The following is a 16,382-nucleotide window of genomic DNA, read 5'->3' as shown; positions in this document are numbered from 1 at the left end:
GGTAATTGACTCTTCAGTGAAATCGGCAGTGCTGTCTCCAGAACTCTCTATATCTGTGGTAATGAGAAAAGATGATGTTTCAGGTTTTGTGGTTGATCCACTGAATGAAGGACTGGACTCCACCGCTGTAGCTTCAGAATGAATACCTTCATCCTCAGTGTGTGAAACAGTAGATGCTGTAACAGGAGACATTTCTGTTGGTGCCTCAGTGCTGTAGAGAGACGATTTTGCTGTGACAGAGGAGGTCTGAGTGAACAAGTCTTGGGTTTGGTAACCTGAGCCATCTTCACCTGCTGGAGTCAGAACAGAGCTTTCCTCAATTTTCCCAGAAAAAGGAGTTACTGAGGGGCTTTCTGTTCGACTTGTAACAGCACTTTCTTGTTCTGTAACTGGCAATGCTGTTGGCTTCTCTGTGCTAAACAATGAGGAGGCTGCGGGAGCTGTGGTGTCTTCACTGGACATCTCTGTAGTCTGTTCACCAGAGCTCTCTTCATCTGTTGTTGGTGTTGGAAAAGTAGAACCTGTCTCTGGTGTTACTGATGCCTCCTCAGTCTGAACTGCAGTTACAGCCTCTTGTGTTTCAGATGACATTGATGTTGGTTTCTCAGTACTGTAGAGTGATGAAGCTGCAGTAAAAGCTGTTTTTGAAGTATCACTTGTTTCAGGTACACGTGATGCTGTCACTGATGGAGTCTCTGTGATTGACACTGAGGAGAGAGTGGTTGCCAAAATCAAGGACTCTCTAGTGAAATCAACACTGCTGTCTTCAGAACTTTCAGTATCAGCAGTGGTGAGAAATGACAATGATTCTGTTTCAGGGCTCATGGTTGATCCACTGATTGAAGGAATGGACTCCACCATTGTAGGCTTACTTCTAATAACGTCATCATCAAAGTCTGTAACAGTGGATGATATAACTGAGGCCAAACTTGGAGAGTCTGTTATCGAGCTTGTTAGCGTCTCATCAGAGATTGGAGAAACCGATGGTTCTCCTGTAAGTGATGGCATTTTTGTCTTCGGTGTTTCAAAACTGTCTGTTCTTTCAGGTGACATTGCTGTTGGTGTGTCAGTGCTGTAGAGAGAAGATGTACCTGTGACAGACGAAGTCCGAGTAAACATGTCAGGGGTTTGATCACCTGAGCCATCATCATCTGTTGGAGTGAGAGTGGAACTTTGCTCTGGCTCATCAGTAATGTAGGAAACTGAGGGCTTCTCTGTCTGACCTGTGACAGCACTGTGTTTTTCTTTAACTGGAAGTGCTGTTGGCGTTTCTGTGCTCAACAATGAGGAGGCTGTAGGAGCTGTGGTGTCTTCACTGGAGATGTCAGTTGTTTGTTTAACTGAGCTGTATTCATCTGTTGTTGGGGAAATAGAAGTATGCGTTGGTGTTACTGATTCTTCCTCAGTCTGACTTGTAGTTACAGCCTTTTGTGTTTCAGGTGACATTGATGTTGGTTTCTCAGTACTGTAGAGTGATGAAGATCCAGTAAAAGCTGTTTCTGAAGTATCACTTGTTTCAGTTTCATGTGATGCTGTGACTGAGGGTAACTTTGTACTCAACATTAAAGAGACAGTAGTTGCTGTGATAATTGACTCTTCAGTGAAATCGGTAGTGCTGTCTCCAGAACTCTCTGTATCTGTGGTAATGAAGAATGATGATGTTTCAGGTTTCGTGGTTGATCCATTGAATGAAGGACTGGACTCTACAGGTGTAGTTTCAGTAGTTAAAACTTCATCCTCAGTGTGTGAAACAGTAGATGCTGTAACAGGAGACATTTCTGTTGGTGCCTCAGTGCTGTAGAGAGACGATTTAGCTGTGACAGAGGAGGTCGGAGAGAACAAGTCTTGGGTTTGGTAACCTGAGCCATCTTCATCTGCTAGAGTCAGAACAGAGCTTTCCTCTATTTTCCCAGTAAAAGGAGTTACTGAGGGGCTTTCTGTACGACTTGTAACAGCACTGTCTTGTTCTGTAACTGGCAATGCTGTTGGCTTCTCTGTGCTAAACAATGAGGAGGCTGCGGGAGCTGTGGGGTATCCACTAGGCATCTCTGTGGTCTGTTCACCAGAGCTCTCTTCATCTGTTGTTGGTGTTGGAAAAGTAGAACCTGTCTCTGGTGTTACTGATGCCTCCTCAGTCTGAACTGCAGTTACAGCCTCTTGTGTTTCAGATGACATTGATGTTGGTTTCTCAGTACTGTAGAGTGATGAAGCTGCAGTAAAAGCTATTTCTGAACTATCACTTGTTTCAGGTTCATGTGATGCTGTCACTGATGGAGTCTCTGTGATTGACACTGAGGAGAGAGCGGTTGCCAAAATCAAGGACTCTCTAGTGAAATCAACACTGCTGTCTTCAGCACTTTCAGTATCAGCAGTGGTGAGAAATGACAATGATTCTGTTTCAGGGCTCATGGTTGATACACTGATTGAAGGAATGGACTCCACCATTGTAGGCTTACTTCTAATAACGTCATTATCAAAATCAGTAACAGTGGATGATATAACTGAGGCCAAACTTGGAGAGTCTGTTATCGAGCTTGTTAGCGTCTCATCAGAGATTGGAGAAACCGATGGTTCTCCTGTAAGTGATGGCATTTTTGTCTTCGGTGTTTCAAAACTGTCTGTTGTTTCAGGTGACATTGCTGTTGGTGTGTCAGTGCTGTAGAGAGAAGATGTACCTGTGACAGACGAAGTCCGAGTGAACATGTCAGGGGTTTGATCACCTGAGCCATCATCATCTGTTGGAGTGAGAGTGGAACTTTGCTCTGGCTCATCAGTAATGTAGGAAACTGAGGGCTTCTCTGTCTGACCTGTGACAGCACTGTGTTGTTCTTTAACTGGAAGTGCTGTTGGCGTTTCTGTGCTAAACAATGAGGAGGCTGTAGGAGCTGTGGTGTCTTCACTGGAGATGTCAGTTGTTTGTTTAACTGAGCTGTATTCATCTGTTGTTGGGGAAATAGAAGTATGCGTTGGTGTTACTGATTCTTCCTCAGTCTGACTTGTAGCTACAGCCTTTTGTGTTTCAGGTGACATTGATGTTGGTTTCTCAGTACTGTAGAGTGATGAAGATCCAGTAAAAGCTGTTTCTGAAGTATCACTTGTTTCAGTTTCATGTGATGCTGTGACTGAGGGTAACTTTGTACTCAACATTAAAGAGACAGTAGTTGCTGTGATAATTGACTCTTCAGTGAAATCGGTAGTGCTGTCTCCAGAACTATCTGTATCTGTGGTAATGAAGAATGATGATGTTTCAGGTTTCGTGGTTGATCCATTGAATGAAGGACTGGACTCTACAGGTGTAGTTTCAGTAGTTAAAACTTCATCCTCAGTGTGTGAAACAGTAGATGCTGTAACAGGAGACATTTCTGTTGGTGCCTCAGTGCTGTAGAGAGACGATTTAGCTGTGACAGAGGAGGTCGGAGAGAACAAGTCTTGGGTTTGGTAACCTGAGCCATCTTCATCTGCTGGAGTCAGAACAGAGCTTTCCTCTATTTTCCCAGTAAAAGGAGTTACTGAGGGGCTTTCTGTACGACTTGTAACAGCACTGTCTTGTTCTGTAACTTGCAATGCTGTTGGCTTCTCTGTGCTAAACAATGAGGAGGCTGCGGGAGCTGTGGGGTCTCCACTAGGCATCTCTGTGGTCTGTTCACCGGAGCTCTCTTCATCTGTTGTTGGTGTTGGAAAAGTAGAACCTGTCTCTGGTGTTACTGATGCCTCCTCAGTCTGAACTGCAGTTACAGCCTCTTGTGTTTCAGATGACATTGATGTTGGTTTCTCAGTACTGTAGAGTGATGAAGCTGCAGTAAAAGCTATTTCTGAACTATCACTTGTTTCAGGTTCATGTGATGCTGTCACTGATGGAGTCTCTGTGATTGACACTGAGGAGAGAGTGGTTGCCAAAATCAAGGACTCTCTAGTGAAATCAACACTGCTGTCTTCAGCACTTTCAGTATCAGCAGTGGTGAGAAATGACAATGATTCTGTTTCAGGGCTCATGGTTGATCCACTGATTGAAGGAATGGACTCCCCCATTGTAGGCTTACTTCTAATAACGTCATCATCAAAATCTGTAACAGTGGATGATATAACTGAGGCCAAACTTGGAGAGTCTGTTATTGAGCTTGTTAGCGTCTCATCAGAGATTGGAGAAACCGATGGTTCTCCTGTAAGTGATGGCATTTTTGTCTTCGGTGTTTCAAAACTGTCTGTTGTTTCAGGTGACATTGCTGTTGGTGTGTCAGTGCTGTAGAGAGAAGATGTACCTGTGACAGACGAAGTCTGAGTAAACATGTCAGGGGTTTGATCACCTGAGCCATCATCATCTGTTGGAGTGAGAGTGGAACTTTGCTCTGGCTCATCAGTAATGTAGGAAACTGAGGGCTTCTCTGTCTGACCTGTGACAGCACTGTGTTGTTCTTCAACTGGAAGTGCTGTTGGCGTTTCTGTGCTAAACAATGAGGAGGCTGTAGGAGCTGTGGTGTCTTCACTGGAGATGTCAGTTGTTTGTTTAACTGAGCTGTATTCATCTGTTGTTGGGGAAATAGAAGTATGCGTTGGTGTTACTGATTCTTCCTCAGTCTGACTTGTAGTTACAGCCTTTTGTGTTTCAGGTGACATTGATGTTGGTTTCTCAGTACTGTAGAGTGATGAAGATCCAGTAAAAGCTGTTTCTGAAGTATCACTTGTTTCAGTTTCATGTGATGCTGTGACTGAGGGTAACTTTGTACTCAACATTAAAGAGACAGTAGTTGCAATGGTAATTGACTCTTCAGTGAAATCGGTAGTGCTGTCTCCAGAACTCTCTGTATCTGTGGTAATGAAGAATGATGATGTTTCAGGTTTCGTGGTTGATCCATTGAATGAAGGACTGGACTCTACAGGTGTAGTTTCAGTAGTTAAAACTTCATCCTCAGTGTGTGAAACAGTAGATGCTGTAACAGGAGACATTTCTGTTGGTGCCTCAGTGCTGTAGAGAGACGATTTAGCTGTGACAGAGGAGGTCGGAGAGAACAAGTCTTGGGTATGGTAACCTGAGCCATCTTCATCTGCTGGAGTCAGAACAGAGCTTTCCTCTATTTTCCCAGTAAAAGGAGTTACTGAGGGGCTTTCTGTACGACTTGTAACAGCACTGTCTTGTTCTGTAACTGGCAATGCTGTTGGCTTCTCTGTGCTAAACAATGAGGAGGCTGCGGGAGCTGTGGGGTCTCCACTCGGCATCTCTGTGGTCTGTTCACCGGAGCTCTCTTCATCTGTTGTTGGTGTTGGAAAAGTAGAACCTGTCTCTGGTGTTACTGATGCCTCCTCAGTCTGAACTGCAGTTACAGCCTCTTGTGTTTCAGATGACATTGATGTTGGTTTCTCAGTACTGTAGAGTGATGAAGCTGCAGTAAAAGCTATTTCTGAACTATCACTTGTTTCAGGTTCATGTGATGCTGTCACTGATGGAGTCTCTGTGATTGACACTGAGGAGAGAGCGGTTGCCAAAATCAAGGACTCTCTAGTGAAATCAACACTGCTGTCTTCAGCACTTTCAGTATCAGCAGTGGTGAGAAATGACAATGATTCTGTTTCAGGGCTCATGGTTGATCCACTGATTGAAGGAATGGACTCCACCATTGTAGGCTTACTTCTAATAACGTCATCATCAAAATCTGTAACAGTGGATGATATAACTGAGGCCAAACTTGGAGAGTCTGTTATCAAGCTTGTTAGCGTCTCATCAGAGATTGGAGAAACCGATGGTACTCCTGTAAGTGATGGCATTTTTGTCTTCTGTGTTTCAAAACTGTCTGTTGTTTCAGGTGACATTGCTGTTGGTGTGTCAGTGCTGTAGAGAGAAGATGTACCTGTGACAGACGAAGTCTGAGTGAACATGTCAGGGGTTTGATCACCTGAGCCATCATCATCTGTTGGAGTGAGAGTGGAACTTTGCTCTGGCTCATCAGTAATGTAGGAAACTGAGGGCTTCTCTGTCTGACCTGTGACAGCACTGTGTTGTTCTTTAACTGGAAGTGCTGTTGGCGTTTCTGTGCTAAACAATGAGGAGGCTGTAGGAGCTGTGGTGTCTTCACTGGAGATGTCAGTTGTTTGTTTAACTGAGCTGTATTCATCTGTTGTTGGGGAAATAGAAGTATGCGTTGGTGTTACTGATTCTTCCTCAGTCTGACTTGTAGTTACAGCCTTTTGTGTTTCTGGTGACATTGATGTTGGTTTCTCAGTACTGTAGAGTGATGAAGATCCAGTAAAAGCTGTTTCTGAAGTATCACTTGTTTCAGTTTCATGTGATGCTGTGACTGAGGGTAACTTTGTACTCAACATTAAAGAGACAGTAGTTGCTGTGATAATTGACTCTTCAGTGAAATCGGTAGTGCTGTCTCCAGAACTATCTGTATCTGTGGTAATGAAGAATGATGATGTTTCAGGTTTCGTGGTTGATCCATTGAATGAAGGACTGGACTCTACAGGTGTAGTTTCAGTAGTTAAAACTTCATCCTCAGTGTGTGAAACAGTAGATGCTGTAACAGGAGACATTTCTGTTGGTGCCTCAGTGCTGTAGAGAGACGATTTAGCTGTGACAGAGGAGGTCGGAGAGAACAAGTCTTGGGTTTGGTAACCTGAGCCATCTTCATCTGCTGGAGTCAGAACAGAGCTTTCCTCTATTTTCCCAGTAAAAGGAGTTACTGAGGGGCTTTCTGTACGACTTGTAACAGCACTGTCTTGTTCTGTAACTTGCAATGCTGTTGGCTTCTCTGTGCTAAACAATGAGGAGGCTGCGGGAGCTGTGGGGTCTCCACTAGGCATCTCTGTGGTCTGTTCACCGGAGCTCTCTTCATCTGTTGTTGGTGTTGGAAAAGTAGAACCTGTCTCTGGTGTTACTGATGCCTCCTCAGTCTGAACTGCAGTTACAGCCTCTTGTGTTTCAGATGACATTGATGTTGGTTTCTCAGTACTGTAGAGTGATGAAGCTGCAGTAAAAGCTATTTCTGAACTATCACTTGTTTCAGGTTCATGTGATGCTGTCACTGATGGAGTCTCTGTGATTGACACTGAGGAGAGAGCGGTTGCCAAAATCAAGGACTCTCTAGTGAAATCAACACTGCTGTCTTCAGCACTTTCAGTATCAGCAGTGGTGAGAAATGACAATGATTCTGTTTCAGGGCTCATGGTTGATCCACTAATGGAAGGAATGGACTCCACCATTGTAGGCTTACTTCTAATAACGTCATCATCAAAGTCTGTAACAGTGGATGATATAACTGAGACCGATCTTGGAGAGTCTGTTATCGAGCTTGTTAGCGTCTCATCAGAGATTGGAGAAACCGATGGTTCTCCTGTAAGTGATGGCATTTTTGTCTTCGGTGTTTCAAAACTCTCTGTTGTTCCAGGTGACATTGCTGTTGGTGTGTCAGTGCTGTAGAGAGAAGATGTACCTGTGACTGACGAAGTCTGAGTAAACATGTCAGGGGTTTGATCACCTGAGCCATCATCATCTGTTGGAGTGAGAGTGGAACTTTGCTCTGGCTCATCAGTAATGTAGGAAACTGAGGGCTTCTCTGTCTGACCTGTGACAGCACTGTGTTGTTCTTTAACTGGAAGTGCTGTTGGCGTTTCTGTGCTAAACAATGAGGAGGCTGTAGGAGCTGTGGTGTCTTCACTGGAGATGTCAGTTGTTTGTTTAACTGCGCTGTATTCATCTGTTGTTGGGGAAGCAGAAGTATGCGTTGGTGTTACTGATTCTTCCTCAGTCTGACTTGTAGTTACAGCCTTTTGTGTTTCAGGTGACATTGATGTTGGTTTCACAGTACTGTAGAGTGATGAAGATCCAGTAAAAGCTGTTTCTGAAGTATCACTTGTTTCAGTTTCATGTGATGCTGTGACTGAGGATGACTTTGTAGTCAACGTTAAAGAGACAGTAGTTGCTGTTATAATTGACTCTTCAGTGAAATCGGCAGTGCTGTCTCCAGAACTCTCTGTAGCTGTGGTAATGAGGAATGATGATGTTTCAGGTTTCGTGGTTGATCCATTGAATGAAGGACTGGACTCTACAGCTGTAGTTTCAGTAGTTAAAACTTCATCCTCAGTGTGTGAAACAGCAGATGCTCTAACAGGAGACATTTCTGTTGGTGCCTCAGTGCTGTAGAGAGACGATTTAGGTGTGACAGAGGAGGTCTGAGTGAACAGGTCTTGGGTTTGGTAACCTGAGCCATCTTCATCTGCTGGAGTCAGAACAGAGCTTTCCTCCATCTTCCCAGTAAAAGGAGTTACTGAGGGGCTTTTTGTACGACTTGTCACAGCACTGTCTTGTTGTGTAACTGGCAATGCTGTTGGCTTCTCTGTGCTAAACAATGAGGAGGCTGTAGCAGCTGTGGGGTCTTCACTGGACATCTCTGTAGTCTGTTCACCGGAGCTCTCTTCAGCTGTTGTTGGTGTTGGAAAAGTAGAACCTGTCTCTGGTGTTACTGACGCCTCTTCAGTCTGAACTGCAGTTACAGCCTCTTGTGTTTCAGATGACATTGATGTTGGTTTCTCAGTACTGTAGAGTGATGAAGCTGCAGTAAAAGCTGTTTTTGAAGTATCACTTGTTTCAGGTTCACGTGATGCTGTCACTGATGGAGTCTCTGTGATTGACACTGAGGAGAGAGTGGTTGCCAAAATCAAGGACTCTCTAGTGAAATCAACACTGCTGTCTTCAGAACTTTCAGTATCAGCAGTGGTGAGAAATGACAATGATTCTGTTTCAGGGCTCATGGTTGATCCGCTGATTGAAGGAATGGACTCCACCATTGTAGGCTTACTTCTAATAACGTTGTCATCAAAGTCTGTTACAGCGAATGATATAACTGAGGCCAAACTTGGAGAGTCTGTTATCGAATTTGTTAGTGTCTCATCAGAGATTGTAGAAACTGATGGTTCTTCTGTAAGTGATGGCATTTTTGTCTTCGGTGTTTCAAAACTCTCTGTTGTTTCAGGTGACATTGCTGTTGGTGCGTCAGTGCTGTAGAGAGATGAAGATGCAGTAAAAGTTGTTTTTGAACTATCACTTGTTTCAGTGTCACGTGATGCTGTCACTGATGGAGTCTCTGTGATTGACACTGAGGAGCGAGTGGTTGCAATGGTAATTGACTCTTCAGTGAAATCGGCAGTGCTGTCTCCAGAACTCTCTATATCTGTGGTAATGAGAAATGATGATGTTTCAGGTTTTGTGGTTGATCCACTGAATGAAGGACTGGACTCCACCGCTGTAGCTTCAGTAGTTAAAACTTCATCCTCAGTGTGTGAAACAGCAGATGCTGTAACAGGAGACATTTCTGTTGGTGCCTCAGTGCTGTAGAGAGACGATTTAGGTGTGACAGAAGAGGTCTGAGTGAACAAGTCTTGGGTTTGGTAACCTGAGCCATCTTCATCTGCTGGAGTCAGAACAGAGCTTTCCTCCATCTTCCCAGTAAAAAGGGTTACTGAGGGACTTTCTGTTCGACTTGTAACAGCACTGTCTTGTTCTGTAACTGGCAATGCTGTTGGCCTCTCTGTGCTAAACAATGAGGAGGCTATAGGAGCTGTGGTGTCTTTGCTGGACATCTCTGTAGTCTGTTCACCAGAGCTCTCTTCATCTGTTGTTGGTGTTGGAAAAGTAGAACCTGTCTCTGGTGTTGCTGACGCCTCCTCAGCCTGAATTACGGTTACAGCCTCTTGTGTTTCAGATGACATTGATGTTGGTTTCTCAGTACTGTAGAGTGCTGAAGCTGCAGTAAAAGCTGTTTTTGAAGTATCACTTGTTTCAGTTTCACGTGATGCTGTCACTGATGGAGTCTCTGTGATTGACAGTGAGGAGAGAGTGGTTGCCAAAATCAAGGACACAGTAGTGAAATCAACACTGCTGTCTTCAGAACTTTCAGTATCAGCAGTGGTGAGAAATGACAATGATTCTGTTTCAGGGCTCATGGTTGATCTACTGATTGAAGGAATGGACTCCACCATTGTAGATTTACTTCTAATAACATCGCCATCAAAGTCTGTAGCAGTGGATGATATAACTGAGGCCAGACTTGGAGAGTCTGTTATCGAGCTTGTTAGTGTCTCATGAGAGATTGGAGAAACCGATGGTTCTTCTGTAAGTGATGGCATTTTTGTCTTCTCTGTTTCAAAACTCTCTGTTGTTCCAGGTGACATTGCTGTTGGTGCATCAGTGCTGTACAGAGAAGATGTACCTGTGACAGACAAAGTCTGAGTAAACATGTCAGGGGTTTGATCACCTGAACCATCTTCATCTGCTAGAGTGAGAGTGGAACTGTACTCGGTCTCATCAGTAATGTAGGAAACTGAGGGCTTCTCTGTCTGACCTGTGACAGCACTGTATTGTTCTTTAACTGGAAGTGCTGTTGGCGTCTCTGTGCTAAACACTGAGGAGGCTGTAGTAGCTGTGCTGTTTACACTGGACATCTCTGTGTTCTGTTCACCTGAGCTCTCTTCGCCTGTTGTTGGTGTTGGGAATGTAGAACCTGTGTCTGGTGTTACTGATGCTCCCTTTGTCTGACTTGCAGTTACAGCCTGTTTTGTTTCAGGTGAAAGTGATGTTTGTTTCTCAGTACTGAAGAGTGATGAAGCTGCTGTAAAAGCTGTTTTTGAAGTATCACTTGTTTCAGCTTCATGTGATGCTGTCACTGAGGGAGTCTCAGTGATAGACAATAAGGTGACTGTAGTTGCTGCTATAATTGACTCTTGAGTGAAATCGGTAGTGCTGTCTCCAGGACTCTCTGTATCTGTGATTTTAGGTGTTTGTTTACCTGAGCTCTCTTCATCTGTTTTTGGGAAAGTGGAACTTGTCTCTGGTGTTACTGATTCTTCCTCAGTCTGACTTGTGGTTACAGCCTCTTGTGTTTCAGATGACATTGATGTTGGTTTCTCAGTACTGTAGAGTGATGAAGCTGCAGTCAAAGCTGTTTTTGAAGTATCACTTGTTTCAGTTTCATGTGATGATGTGACTGATGGTGACTCTGTACTCAACATTGAAGAGACAGCCGTTGCTGTGATAATTGACTCTTCAGTGAAATCGGCAGTGCTGTCTCCAGAACTCTTTGTATATGTGGTAATGAGGAATGACGATGTTTCCGGTTTTGTAGTTGATTCACTGAACGAAGTACTGGACTCTAACTCTGTAGTTTCAGCACTTTTAACTTCATCCTCAGTGTCTGAAACAGTAGATGCTCTAACAGGAGATATTTCTGTCAGGACCTCGGTGCTGTAGAGAGACAATTTAGCTGTGACAGAGGAGGTCTGAGTGAACAAGTCTGGGGTTTGGTAACCTGAGCCATCTTCATTTGCTGGTGTCAGAACAGAACTTTCCTCCATCTTCCCAGTCAAAATAGTTACTGATGGGCCTTCTGTCAAACTTGTAAAAGCACTGTCTTGTTCTGTAACTGTCAGTGCAGTTGGCTTCTCTGTGCTAAACAATGAGTAGACTGTAAGAGCTATGGTGTCTTCGCTGGACATCTCTGTAGTCTGTTTACCGGAGTTCTCTTCATCTGTTGTTGGTGTTGGGAAAGTAGAACTTTTCTCTAGTGTTACTGGTGCTCCATCGGTCTGACTTGTGATTACAGCCTCTTTTGGTTCAGCTGATATTGATGTTGGTTTCTGAGTACTGTATGAAGATGCTGTTTTTGAAGTGTCACTTGTTTCAATTTCGCGTGATGCTGTCACTGATGGAGTCTCTGTGATTGACACTGAGGAGAGCGTGGTTGCCAAAATCAATGATTCTCGAGTGAAATCAACACTTGCATCTTCAGAACTTTCCCGATCAGCAGTGGTGGGAAATGACAATGATTCTTTTTCAGGGCTCATGGTTGATCCACTGATTGAAGGAATGGATTCCACCATTGTTGGCTTACTGCTAATAACATCATCATCAACATCTGTACCAGTGGATGATATAACAGTAGCCAAACTTGAAGACATTGTTACTGAGCTGGTTAGTGTCTTATCAGATATTGAAGAAACCGATGTTTCACCTGTAAATGATGGCATTTTTGTCATATCTGTTTCAAGACGTTCTGTTGTTCCAGGCGACATTGCTTCTAGTGCGTTAGTGCTGTACAGAGATGATGTTTCTGGGACAAAAGATGTCTGAGTAGACATGTCTGGGATTTTGTCACCCGACCCTTCTGCATTTGTTGAAGTGAAAACAGAACTGTTCTCGGACTTGTCAGTCATTGTAGAGTCCGACAGCCTTTCTGTCTGACCCGTGACAGCGCTCTCTGTACTTGACATTTCAGTTGTCTGTTTGCCTGAGCTTTCTTCATATGTAGAAGTTCGTATTGAGACTGTCTCTTCCACATCAGTTTTAGTAGTTGTGCTTGGTTGTACTGAAGCTGCTGGTTTTTGTGTCCTTTCATACAGTGTTGTTGGTCTCTCAGTGCTGTACACAGAAGATGTAGTTGTTTGACCTCCAGAGCTCACCTTTGTTGTCAGTGAGCTGGTAACTATGTCAGTGATTCCACTAACTGCTGGTTCATGTGAACTGGATGGTTTCTCTGTTTGTTTCTTTGTCACTTCACTGTCTGTCGCACTGATGTCAGAAGAAACACTCGTCCTTAATGTTACTTCTGATTGTGATGGTTTTACAGTTTTTTCTGTAATGCCACTCTCTGATGTTTCAGGTGATAATGTCTGGCCCTCAGTATTCACCTCATCTGTGGGTGTGAAAATGGACCTGACTTCAGAAGTAACTGATATTCTTTGAGTGGTTGTGATTTCTGACATTTCTTGTGATACTGATGTTGGTATTTCAGTGTTGAAAGTAGAAAGAGCTACAGCGCTAGATGTGGTTGATCCATGAGCTGTTTCATCTTGTTTCGTTCGTATAACTGATTTCTCTGTGCTGAGCATGGTAGCTGCTGTAGTAGCTCCTGTTGTTGTCGCACCAGATGTTTGGTCTTCTGTAATTTGTCCAACAGTGCTAGGATGCAATGAACCTGTCTGCGCAATGCCACTTACTGGGGTCACTGTTACAGTTTGTATCTGTTTTGTGGCCTCAGTTACAATTGAGATTTCCACTGTTGAAACTACGGTTGAAATAGATTTATCTGGTTCTACTGTGCTACTGACTGGAAAAGTAGAGGTGGCCTCAGGTGAGGAAGTTTGATCTATTGAAGTCTCCTTATCAGTGACACCAGTGGCAGTTTCCTCACTTGTATCCACTTTTTGGTCAGGCACTTCAGTCATTCGGGATGCACTTTGTGTTGAGAACTGACTGAAATATTCAGTAAATGAGGCCATAGTTGTCTTGATCATTTCAATAGCACTATATAAGGGGGAAGCAGTGGTTGCAATGGATTCATGAGAGGGAGGAGTTGTTGTCTCATCTTGTATCCACTCCTCATGCATAGTGGTGGGTGTTGGCGTTTTTTCCGACTCAACAGTGGCAGGAACGGATGTTTTATCTGTGCCTGCTCTTTGTACTGTTTGTGATGTTACTTCACTCTCAAATGTAGCTTGATCTGTTGTGCTTAAACTTGAAGATGATGTCGCAATCCCTGCAGAGGTATGTGATGGTGGGCTGGTTGTAAACATGTTTACTGTTTGAACCCCTGAACCCTCCTCCTCTGGTTTAGACATTGCATCAGTCGCAACTTTCTCAATAGGTGAAACGGAAAGCATTTGGCTGTCTGTACTGCCCCCCTGACTTGTGACTGTACCCTTTGAAGTTTCAGCCAGTGTAGGTGCTACAGATGATTCAGTGTTGCCTACATCTAAAGCTGTTGTTATGTCAGTCTTGTCTGTGTGCTCAGAAGAGACTGAACTACTAGATATTGAAGGAGCTGTTGTGCTGAAGGCAAATTCTTTTGGGGTTTGTGTCTCTTTCCCTCCCTCCACATCTTGAGTGAAGTTATGTGAGTCACTAGATGTTGATGTTTTCCCATCAGCGTCATCAGAGGAGGGAGTGTACACAGTCTGTAACATAGACGGAGTGCTGTCTTCAGCAGCTGGAGTGGCAGATGTGCTCTTTGTTTTCTCTGCGGTTTCAGCTTTATCTCTGACTGTGTAAAGTTCGGTTGAAGAAGTAACAGGGGATTGGTCCTTAGCCTTCTCTGTCTGAGTCACTTCTGAGTCACTTTTCACATATGTGGGAGTCCCCCCTGACTCGTCTACCTCTTCTTGTACAGATGTGGTGATGACAGTGGTGGTTTCCTTATCATCCTTCATTGTTTGGGTTTCTTTGGTTGCTTTGGTGATCTGTGGCTCAGCTGGTGTTACTGTAGGAACAAAGTCAGCAGAGGTAGCTGTGTCCTCTACTGTTGAGGTCGGAACAGATGTTGTGTCTTTTTGTGTGGGACCTTTTGTTGTCAGCTCATGTACTTCAGGGATGTGAGGAGGTGCTGATTCAACTAATGAGATTGTATTAGTGTCATATTCATCAATATATGGGATCTCTGTAGAGGTCAGTATTGCTGTGGGTTCCTCTGTAGATTCAGTGGCGCTATCAACAGGGAGATCAGTCCAACTATAATCAAACACCTTGGTTATTTCATTGCTTACGCCCAGAGTCGTCACATTTGTCAAAATCTGGGTACCTTTGGCCTCTTTTTCTTCTGGGCTCTGTGGCTCCAGTGTGATCTCATGTTTACCATTTATAAAGCTTACAGTTGGAGTGATGGTTACAGCAGCCTGGGAGAAAAGGTCTGGGTCTCCACTCTGTAGGATGGGCTCACCATCGGCTATGGAGGGGGTGGGATGGTCAGGCACAACTGGTATGGGAGGAGACTGAGAATCTTGTGGCTGTAGAGCCTGGTCAACTGTGAAGAAAATAAGGACAGATTGTGAAAGTTTAGCTCAGGGATTTAAGAAAAACTCTGCGGAACAACATTGACATTTTATTTATAAAATCCTGAGAGTGACAGGTATGACATTCTATCATAGAACATTACACTTAAGAGGTGCTGTTTTAATTGTCAGTGTAAAAACCCAAATACATCACTTTATGAGAATGGAGACAAGCATATTTACAGCTTTAGGAAAGGTTAATTTAAACATTATTTGTATGGGGGAACTCCACCATTTTAACACATCAAATGTAGTTTTCTTCTTATGGGGATCACCGGGGTTATCCCGGCTTGGGCTGGGAGACAACACATTTTTAACAAAAAGCCAGTGTTACAAACAGGGACATCGAGTTTAAAAGACATGGACGTTTACCAGGCAGAGAGGGGCAAACTAAAAAATCTATGGAAGTGTAGGATCCAGTATATTGGCACTTGACCCAAAAAGGAACTAATCAGTCAGAATATCTTGTTTTTGTCATATGTCTCATGGGAGTGCAATACTAAATTGATGAAGTACCCCTTTAAACACTATAAATACAATGTACAGATAACTTATCATATTATGCGTTGCAAGTTGTAATACATCAATCACCGTTATAATACATCAGTCAGTTCTGCATCCTCCACTTTGTATGTAATTTTTCTGAAACAGCCAGTGCACTCATGAAACTAAAAGCTAATATATATGTTAAACAAAGTAATGTTTGGAATATTGAAAAACATCAGAAACATTCTCTCTGAAAGTTTAATTGTAGTTATATGTCTGAACACTGAAACACACTGTATGAACTACTTTTTCTTATGAAAAAAACCCTGAATAAAATATTTAGCATTCACAGATATTATGAGCATTCTGACAAAATAATTGTTTAAACCTAAAAATGTTCCGAAATAAACAAACACTGCAAATAAATCTCTCCAATATACAGTATTTAAAAGCCTTGGCCGAGTTGGTTTCTGAAGTTCATCCAAACCATAATTTAAGATTTATATTCTAAATTGATGTGAAAAGAAAATATTATCAAGAGGCCACTTCAACATAGACATAGCCAAGTCCTTCAACAACGTTAACAAAGTCTGCAATTGTTGATTTACTAAAGAGATTAATATCATTTACAAAATAAGTGACATGGAAGGTGGTCCAGTCCTGTCTTCACTGATAAAGAATAACCCATTCAACACAGAAATGAATTATAGTATATCAGTATGCTAACAACACATATATCGCATATAACATATGCAACTATAGTTGTGACTGTTCAACATTTTGTTGAGACATTTCAAAACATATAAATAAAATATTAGAGGAGTTGAATCAAAACATTTATGTCCAATTCTTAATAAAAATTAAACATTAAACCTTCACAAAGGTAACATTTATAGTAGGACTATTCATTTGGATAGCATTATACTGTAGAATTGTTCATGTTATTGTGTCCACTCCCTGTATATTATCTAAACGGAGGTCCACAGACTGAAGTGATTTCAGCTGTCAGCAGCTGCTCTTAATTTTAAGTCTAACACAGAAGCAGCGTTCAATTCCCTTTACAGCATGCAATGTTACAATTTTAT

General features: G+C 42.9%; 2 protein-coding genes across 2 annotated transcripts in view; both read right to left on the bottom strand.

The window, feature by feature from the left end:
* The window catches only part of vcana (versican a), a 44,688-nt gene that overhangs the window by 14,647 nt on the left and 13,659 nt on the right, over window positions 1-16,382 (bottom strand). The gene's annotated exons all lie outside the window — the stretch shown is intronic.
* Window positions 1-16,382, bottom strand: part of LOC139283701 (uncharacterized) — a 29,988-nt gene that overhangs the window by 8,276 nt on the left and 5,330 nt on the right. The window contains exons 3-4 of the mRNA XM_070903726.1: window positions 14,562-14,783; window positions 14,140-14,282 (exon numbers count right to left, since the gene is read on the bottom strand). Coding sequence (XP_070759827.1) covers window positions 14,140-14,282; window positions 14,562-14,783 — 365 coding nt within the window. The remainder of the gene's footprint in view (window positions 1-14,139; window positions 14,283-14,561; window positions 14,784-16,382) is intronic.

The sequence above is a fragment of the Enoplosus armatus genome, chromosome 4, assembly GCF_043641665.1.
Source record: "Enoplosus armatus isolate fEnoArm2 chromosome 4, fEnoArm2.hap1, whole genome shotgun sequence".
Taxonomy (NCBI): Eukaryota; Metazoa; Chordata; class Actinopteri; order Centrarchiformes; family Enoplosidae; genus Enoplosus; species Enoplosus armatus.
The sequence above is the reverse complement of the archived record's forward strand: the minus strand, read 5'-3'. Positions and strand labels throughout refer to the sequence as shown.